Below are 26,096 nucleotides of genomic sequence, written 5' to 3'. Positions count from 1 at the left end.
CGTGAACACTGTTTCATACGTGAACGCTGTTTCATACGTGAACGCTGTTTCAAACGTGAACACTGTTTCATACGTGAACACTGTTTCATACGTGAACGCTGTTTCATACGTGAACACTGTTTCATACGTGAACACTGTTTCATACGTGAACACTGTTTCATACGTGAACGCTGTTTCATACGTGAACGCTGTTTCATACGTGAACGCTGTTTCATACGTGAACACTGTTTCATACGTGAACACTGTTTCATACGTGAACACTGTTTCATACGTGAACTCTGTTTCATAGTGAACACTGTTTCATACGTGAACTCTGTTTCATAGTGAACTCTGTTTCATACGTGAACACTGTTTCATACGTGAACACTGTTTCATACGTGAACTCTGTTTCATAGTGAACTCTGTTTCATACGTGAACTCTGTTTCATACGTGAACACTGTTTCATACGTGACCGCTGTTTCATACGTGAACGCTGTTTCATAGTGAACTCTGTTTCATAGTGAACTCTGTTTCATAGTGAACTCTGTTTCATAGTGAACTCTGTTTCATACGTGAACACTGTTTCATAGTGAACTCTGTTTCATAGTGAACTCTGTTTCATAGTGAACTCTGTTTCATAGTGAACTCTGTTTCATACGTGAACACTGTTTCATACGTGACCGCGTGCAATGATAGTCAACGGACCAGCGCGTTCATGTGTTTGGGCCCAATCCATCCCAGAATGCACTCTGTTCCTACTACTTTTGAGCAACTTAATGCAAGTGGACGGGAGGAGAACTCGGGTGCCGTCTCTATTCATATATACTCTAAGGTCATAACAAGCTTTTTATAGTTCACGAAAACTAATGAAATAACGAAAACTAAAATTTTTAAAAATGACTAAACTGAACTAGAAGAAAACTAGGAAAAATTATATATATATATATATATATATATATATATATATAACGAACTGAATTCAAATAGGTAGATTAACCTTGGTCCAGTGTAAACAGGAAGTAGACTAAACTTGGTCCAGTGTAAACAGGAAGTAGACTAACCTTGGTCCAGTGTAAACAGGAAGTAGACTAACCTTGGTCCAGTGTAAACAGGAAGTAGACTGACCTTGGTCCAGTGTAAACAGGAAGTAGACTAACCATGGTCCAGTGTAAACAGGAAGTAGACTAACCTTGGTCCAGTGTAAACAGGAAGTAGACTAACCTTGGTCCAGTGTAAACAGGAAGTAGACTAACCTTTGTCCAGTGTAAACAGGAAGTAGACCAACCTTGGTCCAGTGTGTCTCCGTGCGGGTCGTTTCCCGCGGCGTCCTCCTGATCGTCGGCGACATCATCGCCGCCGCTGCTTCTTCTTCTGCCGCCGCCGCACGCCGCTTCTGCATCAGGCCTGTCTCCGTCGTCGCCACAGCGCCCCCCGGTGGCCCGGCAGCGGCAGCGGCAGTGGGAGCGCACCGTGACCACCGTGGACTCGTTGTAGCCCACGGGACGCACCGTCACCACCGCCGCCGCCGCGGCTTCCTCGTCGTCTGCGTGGCCGTCTGCGTCTGCGTTGTCGGGACAGGAGCGCAGCCCCACCGTGATGTTGAAGTAAACCTGGCGTCAGCGGAGAAACATTTAGATTTTAGTTTTATAGTCGGAGTCTCTTTTCAGTTTTTTTTTATATATATATTTTTTTTTTTTTTTTTTTTTTGTAACCCATTTTTCACCCCTGTGTCAATCATCTAATGTGATCCTGGGCTCTACACACCCTCCACCAACCTAGTCCCCACATATGGGGGACAAGGGGAGACCAACCTAGTCCCCATATATGGGGGACAAGGAGAGACCAACCTAGTCCCCATATATGGGGGACAAGGGGAGACCAACCTAGTCCCCATATATGGGGGACAAGGGGAGACCAACCTAGTCCCCATATATGGGGGACAAGGGGAGACCAACCTAGTCCCCATATATGGGGGACAAGGGGGGAGCAACGGACTTGAACTCATGCTTCCTTCATGCCTGAGTGTCCAAGTTGCTCCTTTACACCTGACAGGGGGGAGTTTCCCTGGTTGGACGTAGCGCGTTGGAAGGAACACGTTATTCCAACCAGTTCCTTTCCCCTCCATCAGGCGCCCCGGCTGGCCAGGGGGAGGCAGTTTAGAGACCAGGATTACTGCATGTTTTTTGTGAGGTTACCTACCCTAGGGGACACGGGGAGAACATGTGAGGGTACCTACCCTAGGGGACACGGGGAGAACATGTGAGGGTACCTACCCTAGGGGACACGGGGAGAACATGCATACTGCACACAGAAAGGCCCTTTCGCCAACCCCGCCTTCGGGTATGGGCGCTGATGACGCGGAGGAGGAAACACGCCGCCAGAGCCCACAGTGTCCCGAGCGGGAATCGAACCCAGGACCTTCTAGCTGGCGACAGCACTACCAACTGTGCCACCGTGCCACCTCACAAAGAACATTTAGATTTTAGTTTTATAGTCGGAGTCTCTTGAATAGCTTTAGTTTAGTTTTATATAGTCACATTTTAGACACCTGGAATGTCTTAAAGTGTTTTTAGTCTAGTTTTAGTCGACTAAATCTACAGTCGATTTGGTCGATGAAATGTATTTCGGCGGGCCTTGATGTTGTTAAATGCAGATTTTACTAGCGGGTGGGTGGGTATGTGTTATTGTCAGTTTTGTTTTGGATGATGTTGTTTTTTTGTGTTTTGTTCTGTTTTGTGTTCCTTGTATGTCTTGTATTTAAAAAAAATGGAAAAAACCCAATAACAATAATATTCTTTAAAAAAAAAAGTAAATGCTGATTTTACACTTGCTGAAATCTACAGTGTAAAATGACTTGTACTGGATCTCTTGTCCACTTGTCGCTTCCTAACATTTTAGTCTACTTTTTATTTTACGAAATTGTCAAAATATTTACTTTGTCATCAGTCGTAGTTTTCATGTAGTTTAGTGTGTGCGTTGCGTTGTGTTGCGTTGCGTGCGTGCGTTGCGTTGTGTGCGTTGAGTTGCGTGCGTGTGCGTTGCGTGTGCGTTGTGTTGCGTTGCGTTGCGTTGCGTTGCGCTGCGTGCGTTGCGTTGCGTTGCTTGCGTGCGTGCGTTGCGTGTGCGTTGCGTTGCGTTGCGTGTGCGTTGGGTGTGCGTTGCGTGTGCGTTGTGGTGCGTTGCGTGTGCGTTGCGTGTGCGTACCGTCTGGTTGGGCGTGACTCCGGTACAGCCGCGTGTGGAGGGAGTGGCTCCAGGCGGACACAGAGGAGAGACAGACAGCCAGTACCTGCTGACCTGTCTGTCCTCCACGGAGACAGACACCTTCACCTCAGACAGCAACCTCTGTGTGGGTGGAGACAGACAGACAGACAGACAGACAGACAGACAGACAGACAGAGGGGGGAGAGAGATGATGATGATCAGTCTGCACTGATATAGAAACTTATATATGAGCAGAATTAACTGTATTATGGAGTTTACACTCTATCAGCAATTTAATGTCCAGAGAGAGAGAGAGAGAGAGAGAGAGAGAGAGAGAGAGAGAGAGAGAGAGAGAGAGAGAGAGAGAGAGAGAGAGAGAGAGAGAGAGAGAGAGAGAGAGAGAGAGAGAGAGAGGGAGAGAGATTTATTGATTTATAGAGAGGTTTGTTGACTTTTGTTTTGTTGTATGTACGCTTTGACAACGTAAAACATATTTATCATGCCAATAAAGCCTTTTGAAATTGAATTGAGAGAGAGACACAGAGACACAGACAGAGAGAGAGAGAGAGACAGAGAGAGAGAGAGAGAGAGACAGAGACACAGAGACACAGACAGAGAGAGAGAGAGAGAGACAGAGAGAGAGAGAGACACAGAGACACAGACAGAGAGAGAGAGAGAGAGAGAGAGAGAGAGAGACACAGAGACACAGAGAGAGAGAGAGAGAGAGACAGAGAGACAGAGAGAGAGAGAGAGAACAGATACATGGAGGTGGTCACATGGGCCTCAGAAAGCGTTCATTGTGATAAACACCGGGGGGGGGCGGGGGGGCTTATGGGAAGCAGAAGTGGGCGGGTCCAAAAACAGTGTCTTTGTATCCCATCTGTGATTAGGACACACATGACGGTTCCCATGGCGATCCGATAGGCTGCTATAAATGCCAGCCTCTGTTCTGCGTGTGTGTGCGTGTGCGTGTGCGTGTGAGTGTGCGCGTGCGTGCGTGCGTGCGTGCGTGCGTGCACACACACACACACACACTCAATGCCCCAAAACATCTTCCTTCGTTCTCCCGAAAAGCAGCTCGGACGGACAGACAGACAGACAGACAGACAGACAGCTCCAAACCTCCTCCTCCTCCTCCCCCTCCTTCTCCTCCTCTTCCTCCCCCTCCTCCTCACGACTTTTCAAAAATAGCAGATCTACAAGCTCGTACCGCTCGTAGCCCAGGAAATGAATCCCAATGCATTTTCCCCATAGGCATTTCAAAAGGTATTTATTTAACCCATTCTGACCCGAGATCAGATTCATACGAAGTTTTCCACTGGACACACACTGGTCTGATTAAAGACCTTTTAAGCGTCGTACGAAGCCAACTCTTGTCGTGACAAATCATGACAACACACACAATTTCTCGGGCCAAACAAAGAATTAGAAAGTAGGAAAAAAAACGGCAGGTTACAACACTTTTTTTTGTTGTTGCCACAATTTCCCATTGGCCTGTTACAGCGCCACCAACAGGTGGATTTTTGCAAAACACATTTTTGGAACAAAATGCCCTCAAATCATCCAAATGGCACCCTTTTCACATTGGCCTATTATAGCGCCACTAGGAGGCCACAACCTGACCTGCCCTGGTGGAGACCTGTCCTATTATAGCGCCACCAGGAGGCCACAACCTGACCTGCCCTGGTGGAGACCTGTCCTATTATAGCGCCACCAGGAGACCACAACCTGACCTGCCCTGGTGGAGACCTGTCCTATTATAGCGCCACCAGGAGGCCACAACCTGACCTGCCCTGGTGGAGACCTGTCCTATTATAGCGCCACCAGGAGGCCACAACCTGACCTGCCCTGGTGGAGACCTGTCCTATTATAGCGCCACCAGGAGACCACAACCTGACCTGCCCTGGTGGAGACCTGTCCTATTATAGCACCACCAGGAGACCACAACCTGACCTGCCCTGGTGGAGACCTGTCCTATTAAAGCGCCACCAGGAGGCCACAACCTGACCTGCCCTGGTGGAGACCTGTCCTATTATAGCGCCACCAGGAGGCCACAACCTGACCTGCCCTGGTGGAGACCTGTCCTATTATAGCGCCACCAGGAGACCACAACCTGACCTGCCCTGGTGGAGACCTGTCCTATTATAGCGCCACCAGGAGGCCACAACCTGACCTGCCCTGGTGGAGACCTGTCCTATTATAGCGCCACCAAGAGACCACAACCTGACCTGCCCTGGTGGAGACCTGTCCTATTATAGCACCACCAGGAGACCACAACCTGACCTGCCCTGGTGGAGACCTTGTGCCCCGAGGGGGTACTTCATCTAGTTGCAGACGATGTGGTCCTGATGGCACCATCGGTCCAAGACCTTCAGCTCTCAATTCAATTCAATTCAAAGGGCTTCAAAGGGCTCTCACGGCTGGGATGACGATCTTGCATCTCCAAATTTGAGGCCATGGTTCTCAGCAGGAAACCGATGGACAGTGCAGTCCAAGTAGGGAATGAGACATCACGCAAGGTGAAGGAGTTTAGGACTATCTCGGGGTCTTGTTCACGAGTGAGGGGAGGACGGAGAATCGGTATATTGCAGTCGCTGTACCGCACCGTTGTGACGAACAGAGAGCTGAGCCAGAAGGCAAAGCTCTCCGTCTACCGAGAAATCTTCGTTCCTACTCTCACCTATGGTCCTGAAGTGTTCCTACTCTCACCTATGTTCATGAAGTGTTCCTACTCTCACCTATGTTCATGAAGTGTTCCTACTCTCACCTATGGTCCTGAAGTGTTCCTACTCTCACCTATGGTCATGAAGTGTTCCTACTCTCACCTATGGTCATGAAGTGTTCCTACTCTCACCTATGGTCCTGAAGTGTTCCTACTCTCACCTATGGTCATGAAGTGTTCCTACTCTCACCTATGGTCATGAAGTGTTCCTACTCTCACCTATGGTCCTGAAGTGTTCCTACTCTCACCTATGGTCCTGAAGTGTTCCTACTCTCACCTATGGTCCTGAAGTATTCCTACTCTCACCTATGGTCCTGAAGTGTTCCTACTCTCACCTATGGTCCTGAAGTGTTCCTACTCTCACCTATGGTCCTGAAGTGTTCCTACTCTCACCTATGGTCCTGAAGTGTTCCTACTCTCACCTATGGTCCTGAAGTGTTCCTACTCTCACCTATGGTCCTGAAGTGTTTCTACTCTCACCTATGGTCCTGAAGTGTTCCTACTCTCACCTATGGTCATGAAGTGTTCCTACTCTCACCTATGGTCCTGAAGTGTTCCTACTCTCACCTATGGTCCTGAAGTGTTCCTACTCTCACCTATGGTCCTGAAGTGTTCCTACTCTCACCTATGGTCAGGAAGTGTTCCTACTCTCACCTATGGTCATGAAGTGTTCCTACTCTCACCTATATGGTCATGAAGTGTTCCTACTCTCACCTATATGATCCTGAAGTGTTCCTACTCTCACCTATGGTCCTGAAGTGTTCCTACTCTCACCTATGGTCCTGAAGTGTTCCTACTCTCACCTATGGTCCTGAAGTGTGGGTCATGACTGAAAGAATATAAGGTCACGAATACAAGCGGCCGAGACAAATTTTCTTCGACGGGTGGCTGGCATCTCCCTTAGAGGGCGTCTCCCTAGGGAGGTCCTCGAGGAAACGTCCCACTGGGAGGAGACCCTGTGGCAGACCAAGTTACTAATGTTTCTCTGGAGTGGGAAGTCTGGAGGTCTCTGGTGGAGCTGTTGCCCCCGTGACCCGACTATAGACAAGCTGTTCCATGGATGGATCTTTCTCCAGGTGTATTTTCAAAGCAAATGCACAACTGAAACTCGTGTCACAATGTTTACAATGGAAAGGTTTTTCTCCAATGTGGATACGCTGGTTTTTATTCAAGTCACCTAACTGATTGAAACTCTTGTTACACTGTTTACAGTGGTAGGGTCTTTCTTCAGTGTGGATACGCTGGTGTGACTTCAGGGTACCTAACAGACTGAAACTCTTGTTACACTGTTTACAGTGGTAAGGTTTTTCTCCAGTGTGGATACGTTGGTGTTTCTTCAAGGCACTTAACTGACTGAAATTCTTGTCACAATGTTTACAGTGGTAAGGTTTTTCTCCAGTGTGGATACGCTGGTGTTTAATCAAGTAACCCAATTCATTGAAACTCTTGTTACACTGTTTACAGAGGTAAGGTCTTTCTCCAGTGTGGATACGTTGGTGTGTCTTCAGGTTACTTAAATGACTGAAACTCTTGTCACAATGTTTACAGTGGTAGGGTTTTTCTCCAGTGTGAATACGCTGGTGTCTCTCCAGGTTACTTAACTGACTGAAACTCTTGTCACAATGTTTACAGTGGTAGGGTCTTTCTCCAGTGTGGATGAGTTGGTGTGTCTTCAGGTTACTTAAATGACTGAAACTCATGTCACACTGTTTACAGTGGTAAGGTCTTTCTCCAGTGTGGATACGTTGGTGTGTCTTCAAGGTACTTAAATGACTGAAACTCATGTCACACTGTTTACAGACGTGGGGTTTCCATCCTCTGCAAGTCATCTCATGAGCCTTCACTTCTCCTGGCCGAGTTACAATAGTCTTGGTAAGCTGTTGATGACGGCGCGATCTTGGTTGGTTTGTGTCTTCTTGTTTCTGGCTGTTTAGAGGGCTGTTGATCGTCCGACAGGCTTCTGGGGGGATCTGGCCATTATTGCTCTGCATCTGGCAGTCCAGCTCATTGTGGCCCCGCCTCTGTGCGTGTCCATGAAGGTGGACCTGAGACGTTAAGCCATATGGACGCTCATCAAAGCTGACCCGAGTCTGGGGAGACCTCATACCTTTACAGGGAGCAGTGGGTGATTCTCGGAAAGGCTGCTATGGACTCTGTGATGGGATGATGGAGCGCCTAGACTCGTTTCCAGCCTATATATGCTTCCACTCTCCAAGTCACTCGTTGTCACACTGTGTACAGTGGTAAGGTCTTTCTCCCGTATGGTGTGACTTCATGGTACTTAACTGACTCTTTCTGAGATCTTAAAAGAGAAACCTGTTTATAGATAGGATGAGTTCAGGGCCGGGTCGACGTCACACACACAGTACAAACCATCACGATGCATGGCTAACAACACCACTTTGTTCAGGTGTCCTGAATTTGGCACCATCTTATTATTATGAAGCGGTTTCAAACATCAGGTTCAGGGACCGCCAGGGATCCAAATGGACCTTTCACGGTCAGTGTTAAAAATGGAACCAAATGGAAACTTACGGAGAAGTACGTATAATTGGTTTACAGTGGTGACGTAATGATGACGTGTTTCAGTGTCAGGGACATACGCATCAAACCACCCGAGTAACCACATTATGCCACCAATCACTCATAAATTACATATACATACAACCTGGTCATAAATGTGTAATTACTGCCCTATTTATTAATCCTTTATTACTGATGTGGTTGCCCTAATTTTGATTATTTGACCTGAACTACTCCATATTTCCCCTATAGGATGAGGCCCATGATATTTTATCTGTATATTGTGTATTGGCACTGTTGTGGTGGGTTTTTGTTTGTTTTTTATACATCTGCTATATATTTTTATTGTCATTTTTATATATGGAAAGAGATGTATTTATTTTTTATCTGTTTGTTCATGTGTCTAGTCTGCCCCTCCCATATATGAATATTTATTGAATCATTGATGCCACACCCGGGGGGGTGGTTTTGTCTAATGACTGTCTCTATATATACTTGACATTCACACCTCTGTATAGCACCTGACGAAGCTCACGGCGAAACGCGTCGTGCTAATAAATAAGTGTGATGCAGTAAGTTGTCCGTCTCTGTTCCCTGGAGTGTGCAGTCCCTTCCTTGGAAGGTTTTTCTCTTTTTTGATGTCTATGCCTGCTAACTAGACTTGCACCTCCTACAGGTCTTTTTGGATGTGCAGGAGTCCCTTTTTGTCTCATACATATAGACATATACACATATATAGTCATAATATGAGCATATGACGTTATGAATATATGTGCCAATGCCAGGGTATAATTGGTTATCGATGGTGACGTAACGGTGACATGTTTCAGTGTCGACTGGACTAAAGGTAATGCCCCTATGTATACATGTACAGTATGTAATCTGACACCACTGCCATAACAGGCATAAGTAATCATTACCATACTTCAAAATACTACTTTTTCTCCTCCAAAAGCAAGGTACGTACAGTAGCAAATAGCTAAACCTAATAATTCAATATTGCAAACGTTCCTTCACAGAGAGGCTGAGATTTGAAGGTTTGTAGCGGTCTACAGTACTTGCACGCTCTGCTTGCGCACTAAGTGGGCCATTGATGGCCTACTTGTGTGCAACAACCAAGTAGGCACTCGACAGAGTGCCGTTCTAGTTCATACGGTATGTACCGCTTTGCCGAATGTTCCTCAATCTAAATATAAATATATCCCAAACCGCCCCCCCCTAAGGTCTTCCACTGCTGGCCTGCTCGCTTTGCCTAAAAAAATGGCAACTAAAAAATACGGGGAAGCAGCTTTTTGCTTCTACGGGCCATCGGCATGGAACAAGCTCCCTTCGTCAGGCAGCCTCTGTAGACATTTTTAAAGCTCAGCTCAAGACCCACTTCTACAACATTGCTTTTAAGTGATCTTATTTTTTTTTTATTCATGTCCTCACTGTATTCCATCACTGCTTGTTTTTTAATGTCGTTGCCTTGCTTTTCTTTTATTCTCCATTGTTCTGTAAAGCACTTTGAGCTGCATTTGATGTCATGAAAGGTGCTATACAAATAAAGTTTTATTATTATTATTATTAATAATCTTCCCAGAATGTTCACCTGTTATGACACGGCCCGGAACACCAGGGTTCATGTGGATAAACAGATTAGGAAAAGTGTCAATCCAATGTCCTGTACCTCCAATATGTACAGTACTGCTCCCATCAGGTAGATGGTTGTTCCAGAGAAAAAGAGGGTTACGGTTATATTGTATTTTATTATTTGTTTTTTATTTATTTTATGTTCTTATATTCAATGTTGTTCTTTGCCATTGTTCTATCATTTTAACTACTTGTGTTTTATTGTATTTTTTTTGTGTCCTGCCCTGTGAAGCACTTTGAGCTGCATTTATGTACACTCAAAAAAGTAAAACAATCGCCTTGTAAGTACGACTATTAAAAAAAGGTATATTAGCTTAATAAAATCTGTGAATATCACTTATGGGATCCTTTTAGTTGGATATACAATAATTAATGAGTAAAAATCCAACTGTTATTTGTGAGTTAAATGTACATCTATTGTTTTAGTTCATTTCATGAAAATAAATGAGTATATGCCAAACTGGTAATATTGGTCAAATATATATACAAGTCTCAGTAAGTTTCCATCATAATATTTGAGAATGGAGTAATCATACAGATCAGTTTGAAGAAATGTAATTATTACTCATTCCTACCCAATATTATTAGTAGATACGGTATCTAGTATCTACTAATAATATTGGGTTGAAATGATCTAAGATACCCATTAGACACGCCTACCTGCCTCTTATTGGCCAGAGTTCATAACAGCGATGAAAGCTGGCAGCCATTACAAAATACAGCAGAAGCAGCAGCTGAGCCGCGCCACGCAAGTGAAGTTACAAGAGAAGTTCTCCTTCATGGTAAGTAGCCAGCTATCAAATGTTAATTAAATGTTGACCGTGTCTTCATACTTTTTTTTTGGACCGGACTAAAGCCATGGTTTACATGACGCTCGTATAGGGCTAGCAAAACTAACAACTGTCAAGACTAAAGAGTGCATGCTAATTTTCATTCAGCCCCACCATCAACGCCTGTGGTCGTCGACACTATACACATAAACTACACATGTTTCAGCCATGTACATATACACAATATCATGTTAAAATGCATAGAATAGCCTACACATTATTTGCGAGGGAAAGTTCGCGCCGAACGGGAAGGGCTCAGGGCTGCATGGTAATTGTAGTTCATTTGACTTACGATTGTATGTATGGCTCACTGAAAGAACTATCAAAATGGCCGCTATAAACGCGGGCTTATTTATTATGTTGAATTCTATGCTGTAATACTAAACTAAACATGCTTCATCTATACAGTAAACGTTAGACGATAAGCTTGTTGTTTTGCGGTGCCTGCGTGCGGTTCATGTTTTACGTAGACCAGCAGTATAGGCTATAGGCTTGAGCTTTTAGAAATATTACTTTTGCTAAGGGGGACATAGACCAACAGGGGAGCCCACGACGGGACGGACGGCCGCGACCGGGCGTCGCTTAACGGGGGAGGATCATGAAGAAGTGACGCTGAGGAAGCGACGCCATGGGCCGTCGGAGCCCCCCCTAACCGACCGCAATAGGCGGAACGGGCTGGCGGGGCTGCGATATTAAACATTTTTCAGGGAGAACTCTTGGGGCCTCTACGCAGCTGCGTAGTTTGCGGTAGAATGCGGTGAATAAATCTGCAGGCAGCGTCAGACAGTGCAATTACATGTGGACATTGTCATCCAACACAATCATTGGAATTATAAACTGCATGTAACGAAATGCATTTAGATCAGTGCTAAATGTCTGTTAGCAAAAGTAATCATTCTAAAAACTCAAGCCTGCTTGTGAGCTTGTAGATGAGCTATATTTCCACATTTATGTTTTTAAAGTATACGGTGTAAAGTATACAGTTTAATGTTGGTTAATGTTTGTTTTGTAGACTGTTGAATAAATCACTGCAGCCAAGAGCCAACATCAGACAGAGTGGACATTGTCAACTATAGCCTGTAAGTCCAGTATCATTAAGGCATTTTATGTACTAGCCTACTACTAGCCAACTTCTTATGCTGCAATCACACTGGCAGATGCAAAAGATACAAAGCTACAAACATTGGCTGTATCTTCATGTCGCTCACTTCCATTACAAAATAATAGTAGACTAGACTGTATCTTTGCATCTGTCCGTGTGACTGTGATCGCAAGATTAGGTATTTGACTATTTATGGACTAAAGTCCTGTATAAAAATGTATGTTGCTTTGTCTGATCATGTGCATGTCTGCATATTTGTCTGTAGACTCTGTAGGCATCAATGTCTGGCTCCTTCTCTGTTTGATTCTCCTTCCCTGCTGCTGCCAACAATAAAGCCTCATCACTGCTTGACCTGGGTTCCAGGAGGTAACAACCGTAAAAAAACACACACAATGTATTCATAATTTCATATATACATCGTTGCTGTTGGGCAGAAACCTCATATCTCCATATTTCAACGTTTGATGTTTTGTCACCAATACTACAGTGTCTGCACAAAAGTAACAATAAATAGCCGGTCTACAAGCTCACAGCATGTCTCATTGCGTTGTGTGCATGCTTGTAAATCTGCTATTTCAGCTTTTTGGGGGTTTTAAACTATTAGTCTTTCTGTTGCATTTATAAATATTGAATCAATGAAAAGTATTGACAAGAGCTAAGGATTGAACAGTGTGCCTGATGGGAAATTAACAGGGTTTCATTTTTGTGTATTTAGTCTTATTTTCTACTGTCCATGTCTTCCAGCTCCACCTCAACTCTTTGTCTCCCGGTGGCTGTCCCCCAGGGCCAGGCATCTATACTCATACAGACAGCAATTCAACAGTCTGGACAAACAAGTGAGTGGATACCTTACTGGTACGACACTGTTTAATAATTGTTTTACAACCTTTCTATACAGTTATTCAACTATATTCCTGAAACATTGTGTTGCAGATAGTATTCATTTACCACTGCGTTGTCTGCTCGCTTAAAGTAGCAATAAATAGCCGATCTACAAGCTCACAGCATGTCTCATTGTGATGCGTTGTGTGCATGCTTGTAAATCTGCAATTTCAGCTTTTTGGGGGTTTTAAACTATTAGTCTTTGTGGCATTTATAAATATTGAATCAATGCAAAGTATTGACAAGAGCTAAGGATTGAACAGTGTGCCTGATGGGAAATTAACAGGGTTTCATTTTTGTGTATTTAGTCTTATTTTCTACTGTCCATGTCTTCCAGCTCCACCTCAACTCTTTGTCTCCCGGTATGCTGTCCTCTTTGCCTCCCGGTGGCTGTCCCCCAGGCATCTAGACTCATACAGACAGCAATTCAACAGTCTGGACAAACAAGTGACTGGATACCTTACTGGTAGGACACTGTTTAATAATTGTTTTACAACCTTTCTATACAGTTATTCAACTATATTCCTGAAACATTGTGTTGCAGATATTATTCATTTACCACTGCGTTGTCTGCTCGCTGCCTTATATGAACACAGCTGCTTCAATAATTCTTCCCTGTGTAATATTTTGATCCTTGAGGAGGATAATTAAAATGTTGAATCATTGAGATTTTACAGTTGGGACTCAGTAGATGTAGTTTATCAGTGATATGGATTTGAGTGGTGCCTGACGGCTCCAACTGCTATGTCCATATGTATGTCCTGATGAGTACGAATTGGGGTTGATTGGGCTGATTCAGGTCACACACACAGCAGCCATAGTACAGTGTACAGTACGAGTTATACTGTAGAGTATGAGTTGTACAGTACAGTACGATGCATATAGTTGCATCGCTCAGTTCACACAGGTGTGATTTTTATAGATTAGTTGGTATGACAAATATTAGTCAAACTCATTTTTGAAAGAAACATTACATCAGTCTGTTGGTTCCCTGTTAACACCTAGTGTATCTCTTCTAGATGAGCGTCAAGGATGTAAAGGAGAGATGGCTGGCCTTGTTTGATGCTTCACAAGTGAGTAAATTGGATTCTTGTAGCAGGGTTCAACAGAAATGACATCCTGCATGTGACACACATTTACATTGTATTTAACCAATTGTACCCATTCCTGGAGCAACAGTGGTGGAAAATGGATGTACAAGATCACAATGTGTTTTGTTTTTCTCCCTTCCCCTCATCTGTTTTTCAGGTCAGCGCAGAGTTCAAGTTGATCACTACAATGAAGCTTGAGCCGAAATTCATGGAGATGTTGGACCTCCACACACCTAAACTGGACCTCTACACACCTAAACTGGACCTCTACACACCTAAACTGGACCTCTACACACCTAAACTGCTGTCCATGTTCCAATCTAAGAGAGGTGCTGTAGGAGAGCCACATCGGGCAAAGAAGAGTGCTCTGCTTCAGGTAATAAACCATTTAGACCTGAGGATGATTCTTAAAAACGGCTTCTAAATCAGAAAATAGCAGATATGCAAGCTCACATTGCATCTCACTGAAGTCTGTGAACTTGCAGATCTTCTATTCTCGGTATTCATTCACTTTAAAAAGCTAGAACAAAGTTTGTGTTGTAATTTCCTTGACATGTTGTAACTTCACATGCGGGTGAGAAATGTTCCTCATTGACTTCCACTGTAGTATCTTGCCTGTAACGCAAACCTGTCAAATGTCCTAGATCAGTCCCATTAAGTTAATTACGATCACTTACTTTAGATACTAATGTATCCTAAACAGTCATCACTATGTCTCTGTCCTGTCCATTCCCTGATAGACGAAATGCATGTCTTAATAGTCTTGTCAGTACTAAACCCCTCTTATTCCTAAACTTCTTTGCTTTTTTACTATTTTGAAAAACATTTTTGTTCATTTAGATTGGCTAGTTGACCAATTTTGTTTTTCAAAAGAGTAAAAAAGGCAAAGAAGTTTCGGGATAATGTGTTTAGCACTGGTGGAAATGGGGCCCTAAATGCTAAAACTGTGTGCAGACAATTGAAACGGTAGACTTTAAAGTTGGTAAACAAAAGCCCAGCTTGAATGTGCAAAGTAATGCATTGTATTAAGGATAAAACTTTGTCTGCAGAGTGGAAACCCCATACAGCTAACCAGAGGAATCGTGATCAAGTGCCTCATCGACCATCTGGGAGAAGAGCCTGGTGCCCTGATCAAGGACGTTGAAGTTAGTAAAATAAAGTATTTAACAATTTGTAGTTTTAACTAATGTCATCATCATGGCTAATTGTGAGACAATATCTCAAACGTGCCAAGAACGGCAGAGTGAGGAGCTTGTTTTGTGAGAAAGTGTCCAGAGAATCAGGTTGTGAGATGGCATGTCTAGTGCTACTGCAGTTCAGACATGTGTTCCTACATACTAAGTAAGGTCACGATACACTCAGGTCTGCACTGCACATGGATACAAGTTCCATAGCAGCATAGACGGCAGCATGTCTTAATTATGGAAGCATGTTGTACAGCAAAAATAGCAGATCTACAAGGTCACAAATTGGCAATAGAATACATGTTTACAAGCTTCTTCCATGAACATGAATGGTCTCAATCTGGCCTCAATCTGTGATTTCTTCAACTGGTTGGCAGCAAACGTTTTCAATTGCAAACTCAAGACACTGACGGAGGTCCCACCCAGAGCAGGGAATTGTGCAACAGTAGTAACTGTTTAGAATGATAATACCGTGAACATCATCATTACGTTTTCATTCATGAGATTCTATTTTTACAATGTGTGCAGGATGCTGGTGTCGATGTAGAAGAGGAGTTGTCGGGGGAACTGATGACTATCTACAGTCTGCAAACTCAATCACCAGCTGCTGATGTAGGTATTGTTATTGAGGGCATCCCTGTCCTCAACAACCTCGGCGATATTAGCAGAGCCTGCTGCTATCTCCTGGGACTGACCTACGTGTTTGACTTGAAGTACCCCAAGAAGTTCAAATACATCTTGGAGGTTTTTCAAAAGGTACTGCTTGGACTAGACCCTCAACAGCTTACACCCAAAGTGCAGACACTGAAAAAATGTCTGCTTGGCTAGTGTCCTGACTGACAACTTCAGTTTGAATGTTTTCAGTGAAAACAGATTAGTAGGAAACCACATCACATACGACACTGACTGATACTGCACTGTTCAAAAGGAAAGCCTATTGTATAAAGCATACAGCAGCATGTCAGATCTGTGCGTCTGACAGACTTGTTTTGAAGTGGAGGTGCTTATGTGTACACAGTGCATATAGCCAATTAGAATGTATTAATCTGTACAAACCTCACCGATAGACAGTAAAACGTTATTTTTATTTTTTCTATATTAAGAAATTCTTCCCCATTTGACCTTCCTGCTTTTTCTTTTTTTTTCTTATACAGTAATGGGTTATTGATTGCTCCAAGCACATTACTTTAAAAACTAACATTTGTTGCTTAAAGGGCCACAGTTCTTTTATACTTAATGTTCATTTGTCTGGGTCTTGTTAAATAATGCTTTTGGGGTTCATGTTTTTCGGTGCTGTACAATTTTACAACTACACCAGGTTTTAATTGTATGCGTGTTGGCTGTTGACCAACTATACTTTCAATATGGTGTCTGCATGTGACCATAGATGAATGTTTTCAAAAAAGAATGGCAGCTATTTTTGCTATGATGAAGTAGCCTATCAAATTGTGTGTGTGTGGTATAGATAATCAAATTGTGTTTTCAGGTGTGTGCGCATGTTTGTAGATCGGCTAATTTGGGTGCTAGACACCGGCATGCAGGCAAATTAATTAACCTAAACCTAAAATGTTTATGTCAAGTATAGTGTGACGGTGTGTGTGTGTGTGTGTGTGTGTGTGGGGGGGGGGGGGGGGGGGGGGGTAGACAATCAAATTGTGTGTGTGCGTGCGCGACTGCGCGTGTGTGTATACGGTATAGTTTCGGTGGGACACCGGCAGGTAATTCATTAAACCCAGCCTTGACTAAAAAAAAAGTCAAATGACCATCCTATCATGTTTGTCCTCTCAACTATAGTGTGCGTGGACTTTTGTTTTGTTTTATTTACCTGCCATGGGCAAGGAAAATGTTCTTTAATGTTGTTGCAGACAACAATTTGCACATTGTCTAAGGAAAATGTTCTGTTGCAGAGAATGCATACATTGTTTGTACTTATACGGCCCTATCTTTCGCCACTCCTTATCCCTGAACTTATTTGCCATTTTTTACTATTTTGAAACACACTTTAAAATGGTTCAACTAGTCGATCGTCAAAATCGTAAAGAATGGCAAATAAGTTTACGGATATGGGGTGGCGCAAGATATAGCCCATAGTAGGAAATGTTTAATGTTCTTAAAATGTATTTGCTGACATTGTAATTTGCACATTGTTTCGTGTGGCCAGACTGTTTCCTCCCATACAGTATGTGAATGTTTAATACTTAATATATAACATATAATGTTCACTTTGGTCAATTAAAAACGTACTTATCTGTATAATTGCATTGTGTATTCTCTTTGACAAAGGTAAATACAGAATTCCTTTTTGATTAAAATACTATGAGTTGAATACAGTTAAAATATTGAGTAAATGTAACGCATATATTTTATTAAATCATACACTCGTATATAGTTAAATCAACCTATCAATTTCAATCCCATATACTCAAATTTATATGTAATTTTAACCTAGGTTTTCTAATGCATATTAAGTTTATCTACTCAATTATTGTCATTTCAAGGTGCTAATGCATATTAAGTTTATCTACTCAATTATTGTCATTTCAAGGTGCTAATGCATATTAATTTTATCTACTCAATAATTGTCATTTCAACCTGCTTTAATATATTACTTGCACTTACTTAATTTTTAAGGTAGATTTTACTTGATTTCATAGCAGTCAAGTTTACTCGATAATTAAGGGTGTAAAAATGATTCACCAATATATTTGGGTAGATAGTAGTTTCTGTTTTCTGAGTGTATGAAAGGTGCTATACAAATAAAGTTTATTATTATTGTAATTGAATGTATTTGAAAACACTTGCTTATCGCTGCACTATAACCCATTTAGGCCTGACGTCGTAATAAAAAAAAACGTTCGTTCTGTAAGAATATAATTATATTCAAAGTAGTGATGCACTGAATATTCGTCCGCAGGAAATATTCGGCAGAAAATAGCTAAAAATGCATTTCCGGCCTATTCGGTTTCGGCCCGAATAGGCAGAAAATATATCACCGAATAGTGTATGCAATTAATGTATTCAAAAGAGCTGAATAAATGTTTTATGGACCCATAATAGTGATTGTTTTTTTTAAGTTAAGTTTTGCCATAACCATTTATTTTGCCATAAATCAGGTAGCTTTAAGGTACGGCCATGACAGCAATGGTAGGAAAAAGATGTATAATATTAATCATATTCGGATATTATGGTATTTGGTTTTCGGCCAACTGTTTCCTATATTCGGTATTCGGTTTCGGCCAAGAATTTCCCTTTCGGTGCATCCCTAAAAGATTTGTGCCGCATTTTTAAGATTTTTCAAAAATAGCAGACCTATACAAGCTTGTAGATCTGCTACTTTTTCAATAGCTAAAGTATAACATAATGCTTAGTTAAAACACCAAAAGGGGTTCCCGCCCCGAAATGGGATAATATTGTCGCTGTCAGGCAGAAACCTCATATTTCAACTTTTTGTTTGTAATTGAATGCCCGACTTCATCATACAAGAGTGTCGCACAAAAGTTGGGAAAATAGCAGATGTGCTACAATACTGTACTAGCTATACGTTCATTCGCTTTTTTAACAATCATCATCATCATCATCATACTATAATTCTAACAATGTCTGTCTGCGTGTGTGTGTGTGTGTATGTGTCAGAAACAGTGCCGTAGCTCCTTACTGCCTGCACCAATCACTCCCACGGCATTGACCATATGAATATGGAGGGCGTAACGAAGCCCTTTTTTCGATTTGACACATTAATGATTATTAATTTATTTATTAGTCAATTACAAACGCACCCGGGCGCAATACCCCCCACGGCCACAAGGGGGGGGGGAAATATCTCACAACGGGTAAGGGCTAGTAATATAAAAGGAACAGTTTTGGACAGCAACGGTAGGCATTAAGCAGACCGTGCATGTATGTTTTCCGCGGATGTCCCATGACGTGATGAAGATTACGTACCAATGCCAGGGTATAATTGGTTTACTTTTTTTTCAGACTTCAAAGCATGAACAGCATACACAGCCAAGTAGAAAATAGACAAAAGCAGCTTGCTTGATTAAACATTTTCTTTTACTTTAAGGTATAACTGGAAGGCAGCATTGGCCATACAATTAACCCCTGGGCTACAATTAACGGAAAAAACGGATTATTGCAAAAAATACAAACCTCCCGTTCACGGAATGTCAATCAATGTCAGTTATCGGGGGTTCAACGGAGCAAAAATTAGCATTTACTCGCTAATTTCGGTAATGTTGGATGTAATTTACCAAAAAACGGCCGGAATCCGCGCGAACGTGCGCTATCGTGCCCTCGCGCCGTCTCTATGTGCGTCGCTGTAAAACATGTGATATTTTGGGATGTTTTGGGGTTGATTTGACCTTAATTTGACTTAGTTATGAAAAAAGTTAGCATTAGCTTAGCATTCCGGACAGCCAAGCGAGTGACACGGGGTTAAAATACTACCGGATGTTATCAATCGTTGAACCGGAAGTGACTTAACCAGATTAGTCTATTTTTGTCAAAATCAGCATAATGATGCGTTCCCGCCATCTGGTGGCAATGCGAGAGATTACATTACCAATACCATGTGCAAATAAACGATCTGTTCAAACCATCAGATCTTTCTATTAATGTTAAAATGATTAATTAAAAATATGCCAATGTGTTACCCAAACAAAAAAATTGGGATTGGTAGTCCAAGGGTTAATATGCAATCGCAACTGTCAGCGCTGCTAGTGCAGTGAGTGCACACACTGGGAAGTGGGAACAATTACAATAACTACTACTACTACTATATCACTATACACCCTCTATTGCACCCTTATAACACCATATCTCACCTACTGTGTGGAAGTGTGGGGTAACACTTACAAAAGCAACCTTCAGCCAATATATTTACTGCAGAAAAAAGCAATAAGAATAGTAAATAAAGTAAATTACTATGAACATACAAATCCACTGTTTCTAAATTCACAAACATTAAAGTTTTTTGATTTAGTTGATTTTAAAACAGCACAATTATTATTTAAAGCAAGACATAATCTGCTTCCTGGAAATATCCAAAAAAGGTTTAGGGATAGGGATGGGAGATATGAGCTGAGAGGGGAACTAAACTTCAAACAAATAAGTGTTGAATCAACCTTAAAGAGCATGTGTGTTTCTGTCCATGGGGTTAAGCTGTGGAATAGCTTGTCTGAGACAATTAAGCAAAGCAACAACCTTAAACAATTTAAAAAGAGGCTCAAACAGGAAATATTGCATGGATATAACCTGGAATGAGTAGGGAGCTGAGCTATGTTTATGCCATGTAGAGTTGGACTTAGTATAACATTTGGCTTTGTCTGTTTTTTGTCTTTTTTTCCTCCTTGTTTTTTTCTTTCTTTGGTCTTTCTCGTTTATTTTCAGTTTTTGCTTTTGGTTTGTTTAATTTTCTATTCTTCTATAAATGTCATTTGTTTTTTGTTTTTTTTTGTGTTGATTGTTATGCATGTCTTCAACAGTATGTTGGAGCACGTTGAGATAAGGATAGGCACTTATAAGCTTTAAGCTTCTGCCTATGCCTTTTTGATCACAAAAGAAAAAGTAAACTGTTTTTGTGTAATGTCTCCCTATGAAAGATCAAAATAAACTATTCATTCATTCATATATTTACTTTTTTTTGGGGGGGGGGGGGGGGCCTGGAAGCTCGAGGCCCGTTTCAATTGAAACGATTGAAACATATATAAGGCCGCCACTGGGTACATGCTCCCTCTCAGAGGACCCCAAAGCAGAACCCATTCATCACCGTCAAACCAAATAAACGTATCGCTCATTTGATGTTCATTAAAAGTGGCTTTAACCCATTCTGAACGGGAACCCATGTTGGTGTTAGCATCATGTTATGTTTTAGCTATTGAAAAATAGCAGATCTACAAGCTCATAGCGCGCCACCGAGTGGCGCGCTACGAGCTTGTAGGTCTGCTATTTTTTTTTTTAAACCGAAGAACGACTGACATTTTTTTAGAATCTGATCTCAGGTCAGAATGGGTTAATCATCAGACCAGTGTGTGTCCAGTGGAAACCTCGTATGAATCTGATCTCAGGTCAGCATGGGTTAATTCAATTCATGCGTGGGTTTTCCCTGACTCCACCACTAAACTGACCCAACGACTAAATATGGGAGAGAAGGGGGTAAGTATAATTGGCGACTCTAAATAAATTAAACACTCTCTCACTGTCTCTCTCTCTCTCTCTCCATCACGCGCACAGCGCACGCGCACACACACACACACACACACACACACACACGCACAGACACAGACACAGACACAGACACACACACACACACGCACGCACACACACACACACAGCACCTAACCGAATACCACGCATTCCTTTTCATTAGCGCTCTGACTATAGACCCTCCCACGTTGTTTTTTTTTATTGAGGTTGTTCCGTTTATTTTTAGCTGCCCTCTTTCCTCTCTCCCCCCCTCCCTCCCCCCCCCCCCCCCCCCCCTCTCGTTCTTCATATATGGCCCTAATAATGTGCCATATAGCACACAGCTACAAGGAGGTTTTTTTAATTGAGTTCATGCCGGGGTGAACTTTTAGACAGTGCAGTGATTATAATTCACTGGTTGTCGACCTTCGGGCCGACCTTCGGGCCCCGTGTATAGCCATAAACTACACAGGTTCATCCCGATGTTCTGGAGCATCTTTGTAATGTTAGTGTTAGTAAAAAGCAGGTAAAAGGGTAGGTACCCTCACAAAAAACATGCAGTAATCCTGGTCACTAAACTGCCTCCCCCTGGCCAGCCGAGTCGCCTGATGGAGGGGAAAGGAACTGGTTGGAATAACGGGTTCCTTCCACGCGCTACGTCCAACCAGGGAAACTCCCCCCTGTCAGGTGTAAAGGAGCAACTTGGACACTCAGGCATGAAGGAAGCATGAGTTCAAGTCCGTTGCTCTCCCCTTGTCCCCCATATATGGGGACTAGGTTGGTCTCCCCTTGTCCCCCATATATGGGGACTAGGTTGGTCTCCCCTTGTCCCCCATATATGGGGACTAGGTTGGTCTCCCCTTGTCCCCCATATATGGGGACTAGGTTGGTCTCCCCTTGTCCCCCATATATGGGGACTAGGTTGGTGGAGGGTGTGTAGAGCCCAGGATCACATTAGATGATTGACACAGGGGTGAAAAATGGGTTACAGAATCGTGGGATAAAAATAATATATTTTTTAAAAAAGGGCGGCGGTGGCTCAGGGGTTAGAGTGCCTGGATGGTAACCGTAAGGTTGCCAGTTCAAACCCGGGCTCCCCCAGAGTTACTGTCGAAGTGTCCTTGAGCAAGACACTGAACCCCTAATTGCTCCCGATGTGCTAGTTGGTGCCTTGCATGGTTTCCGCTGCCATCGGTGTATGAATGTGTGTGTGAATGGGTGAATGTAATGCACAATCTCTGTAAAGCGCCTTGGATAAAGGCGCTATATAAATGCACCATTTACCATTTACCATTTTAAAAAGCAGGTAAAAGAGTAACGTTTGAGGCAGACTAACATCAGTCACTTTTCCATTCCCTGTATAGTAGAAGGAGGTGCGGTGGAAACCGCAGATATGTCGTCTACAGGAAATATACGTTGCCTGCGAGTCGACCATGAGACGCGTTTCTGAATCGGTCTACACTTTACAGATACGGGAAGTGAACGGGAGATGGCATGTCTTGCTATTTTTGGTCTTATGGGTTCAACGCATTCTGGGCGGGAACCGCCCTTTTGGTGAGTTAAAGCATTATGTTATACTGTAGCGATTGAAAAATAGCAGATCTACAAGCTTGTAGTGCGGCACTCTGTGTATTTTTAATAGTGAAAATGTGGGGCAAATCTTTGAATGTACGTATATATATCTTAAAACATACGCTTTCAGAGTGAATGTTTTTAACTAAAATCTTTGTCTCGGGGGGGGGGGGGGGGTGTCCCTGGAACAACATATTTTCAGATGGGGGTCGGCGGCTAATTACATAATATTTTTGGTCCTTGACATGAAAATGTTTGAGAACGACTGATATCAGAAACATGAAACATGAGGTTTTTCTGAAAACTGTCAGGGTGTAGAAGGCATTTGTAGAATTGTTCTCAGGTCTACCGCAATGATTCAACCTGTGGGTCGGGGGCCCGGCCCGTGACTGAGGATATCGCCAAGCGGGCCCACGATCCAGCAGTGAATTAAGCAGCACGCAAAGAAATGAACGAAAGTGAAAACCTCCCCCCTTTGAAGTGAGTTCGTGAATGGTTGAGAACAGGATGGAGCTGAGAACGACCAACAATAATAGAGCGTCGCAGTCCCGCCCCCTTTCATGACGACGCCAGGCCCAGTCCCGCCCCCTTTCATGACGACACCATGCCCAGTCCCGCCCCCTTTCATGACGATGCCAGGCCCAGTCCCGCCCCCTTTCATGACGACGCCAGGCCCAGTCCCGCCCCCTTTCATGACGACGCCAGGCCCAGTCCCGCCCCTTTTCATGACGACGCCAGGCCCAGTCCCGCCCCCTTTCATGACGACGCCAGGCCCAGTCCCGCCCCCTTTCATGACGACACCATGCCCAGTCCCGCCCCTTTTCATGACGACGCCAGGCCCAGTCCCGCCCCCTTTCATGACGACACCATGCCCAGTCCCGCCCCCTTTCATGACGACACCATGCCCAGTCCCGCCCCCTTTCATGACGACGCCAGGCCCAGTCCCGCCCCCTTTCATGACGACGCCAGGCCCAGTCCCGCCCCCTTTCATGACGACGCCAGGCCCAGTCCCGCCCCCTTTCATGACGACACCAGGCCCAGGAAATGAATCCCAATGCATTTTTCTCATAGACATTTCAAAAAGTATTTATTTAAAGACCTTTTAAGCGTCGTACGAAGCCAACTGGAGTCGTGACAAATCATGACAACACACACAATATTTTGGACAAAACAAATAATTACATAGAAGAAGAGAAAAAAAAAGATTTGTCACGACAAGAGTTGTCTTTGTCCGCAGCGTAAAACTTCTTTAAATAAATACTTTCTGAAATGAACGGATAATCATTTCCTGGGCCATGGTAGGGGGCGGGACTGCGGCGCTCTATACCAGGGGTTTTCAACTGATTGTGAACGAGGGACCACCACCCTGACTTATATCAACCTGGGGACCACTGTTGTGTTGGATGGGGATATATTGGCTAAGATTAGTGCTTTTGTAAGTTAACACTTGCTATGCATCCCATGTGTATACAATACATCCCACTGTTTCTCAACCGTCGACTACGACTGGTCAAATGTCCTGATAATAATGACTCAACCAGACAATCCGGTGCACTTCCCCCTTCTTGAGATTCTAACTCCCTTTTTCTGTTGAATTCCTTGAACTCCAAACTTGTCAGTAAAATGACTACATGGATGGACTCATCACAGGTCACCAGGTCATTCAGTTTAACTAGTGGAAAGAACATTTTAAACAAATCAACAAATACTAAATTACTAAATGCATGGTGACAGGGACCACATGCAATACCTCCACGGACCACCAGTGGTCCACGGACCACCTGTTGAAAACCCATGCTCTATACAACAACCATATTTCCCGAATTCCCCCCCTAGACATTTCTGTGTATAGTTTCGTATAAGTAACTGACTGACTCACTGCTGCCCCCTACTGGTGGCGCAGCTGCAAGTGCGGAGCCACACCCGGTATATAGTATGTACAGTACACACCATACTGTACTCCTCAGCATTCAACAGGAGTTGCTGATGCAGAGAAAAAGACTGCCGGACGTGTGTGTGCGTGTGCGTGCGTGTACGTGTGCGTGTGCGTGTGTGTGTGCGTGTATGTGTACGTGTGCGTGTGTGTGTGTGACTGTGTGTGTGTGCGCGTGCGTGCGTGCGTGCGTGCGTGTACCTTGTACGCGTCCACCACCAGTTCGATGAGGCTGGGCGTCTGGAAGAATCCCAGTTTTCCCAGATAGGAACCAGGGAGGAAGTCCACCAAACTCTGCAGAGAGGGAGAGGAGAGATATATTTATTATACAAGTAAGACGCGCAAACGCGTGAAGCGAACGCAGCTTGTGTGTGTGTGGTTGTGTGTGCGTGTGTGCGTGTGCGTGTGCGTGTGTGTGTGCGTGTGTGTGTGTGTGTGCTACAGCTGCGCCCTGTGTGTGTGTGTGCTACAGCTGCGCCCTCTGGTGGCGGGCGGGTGGTGTAACAGTGGGACAGACACACACACAGACAGACATTCAGCCCTTGCTGTCATAGTAAGTGGCTCACTGCGTTCGCAATTACATACATTTTTTGAGTCCTTGACATGAAATGTGACCAGATTTGACTGAGAGGCTGCCATCGCGCACATTCCAGCTTTTCACCAGAGGAGACTTTTTTTTTTTTTTTTTTTTTCAAAATGAGTTAATAGCACAGGCAGACTCTTCACATACTAGAGCATGTCTGAAAGTAGTGTCAAAGCTGAAATTGACATATGAAATAAATGCTTAAACATGTAGCTATAGGTGTAATGTTAGAGACCACAGAAGACATGTAAATATGAAATAAATGCTTAAACATGTAGCTATAGGTGTAATGTTAGAGTCCACAGAAGACATGTAAATATGAAATAAATGCTTAAACATGTAGCTATAGGTGTAATGTTAGAGACCACAGAAGACATGTAAATATGAAATAAATGCTTAAACATGTAGCTATAGGTGTAATGTTAGAGTCCACAGAAGACATGTAAATATGAAATAAATGCTTAAACATGTAGCTATAGGTGTAATGTTAGAGACCACAGAAGACATGTAAATATGAAATAAATGCTTAAACATGTAGCTAGGTGTAATGTTAGAGACCACAGAAGACATGTAAATATGAAATAAATGCTTAAACATGTAGCTATAGGTGTAATGTTAGAGACCACAGAAGACATGTAAATATGAAATAAATGCTTAAACATGTAGCTAGGTGTA

The 26,096-nt window shown here is 43.3% G+C and overlaps 2 protein-coding genes across 2 annotated transcripts in view; one reads left to right on the top strand and one right to left on the bottom strand.

The window, feature by feature from the left end:
• Positions 1–26,096, bottom strand: part of itgb8 (integrin, beta 8) — a gene marked incomplete at both ends in the record, with an annotated part of 56,272 nt that overhangs the window by 16,020 nt on the left and 14,156 nt on the right. Inside the window, 3 exons of the mRNA XM_083783732.1 lie at positions 1,266–1,590; positions 3,185–3,325; positions 25,040–25,132. Coding sequence (XP_083639858.1) covers positions 1,266–1,590; positions 3,185–3,325; positions 25,040–25,132 — 559 coding nt within the window. The remainder of the gene's footprint in view (positions 1–1,265; positions 1,591–3,184; positions 3,326–25,039; positions 25,133–26,096) is intronic.
• Positions 13,709–15,978, top strand: LOC310859342 (uncharacterized protein; the record flags this gene model as incomplete). The annotated part of the gene is made up of 4 exons (XM_083765823.1): positions 13,709–13,948; positions 14,124–14,342; positions 15,016–15,111; positions 15,679–15,978. Exons 1-4 carry the CDS (start codon positions 13,895–13,897, stop codon positions 15,976–15,978), a joined length of 669 nt encoding a protein of 222 aa, XP_083621949.1. The 5' UTR covers positions 13,709–13,894.

Source organism: Protomyctophum parallelum, assembly GCF_964188405.1.
Source record: "Protomyctophum parallelum genome assembly, chromosome: 1".
Lineage (NCBI taxonomy): Eukaryota > Metazoa > Chordata > Actinopteri > Myctophiformes > Myctophidae > Protomyctophum > Protomyctophum parallelum.
Note: the sequence above shows the minus strand (reverse complement) of the source record. Positions and strands in the feature narration are given on the sequence as shown.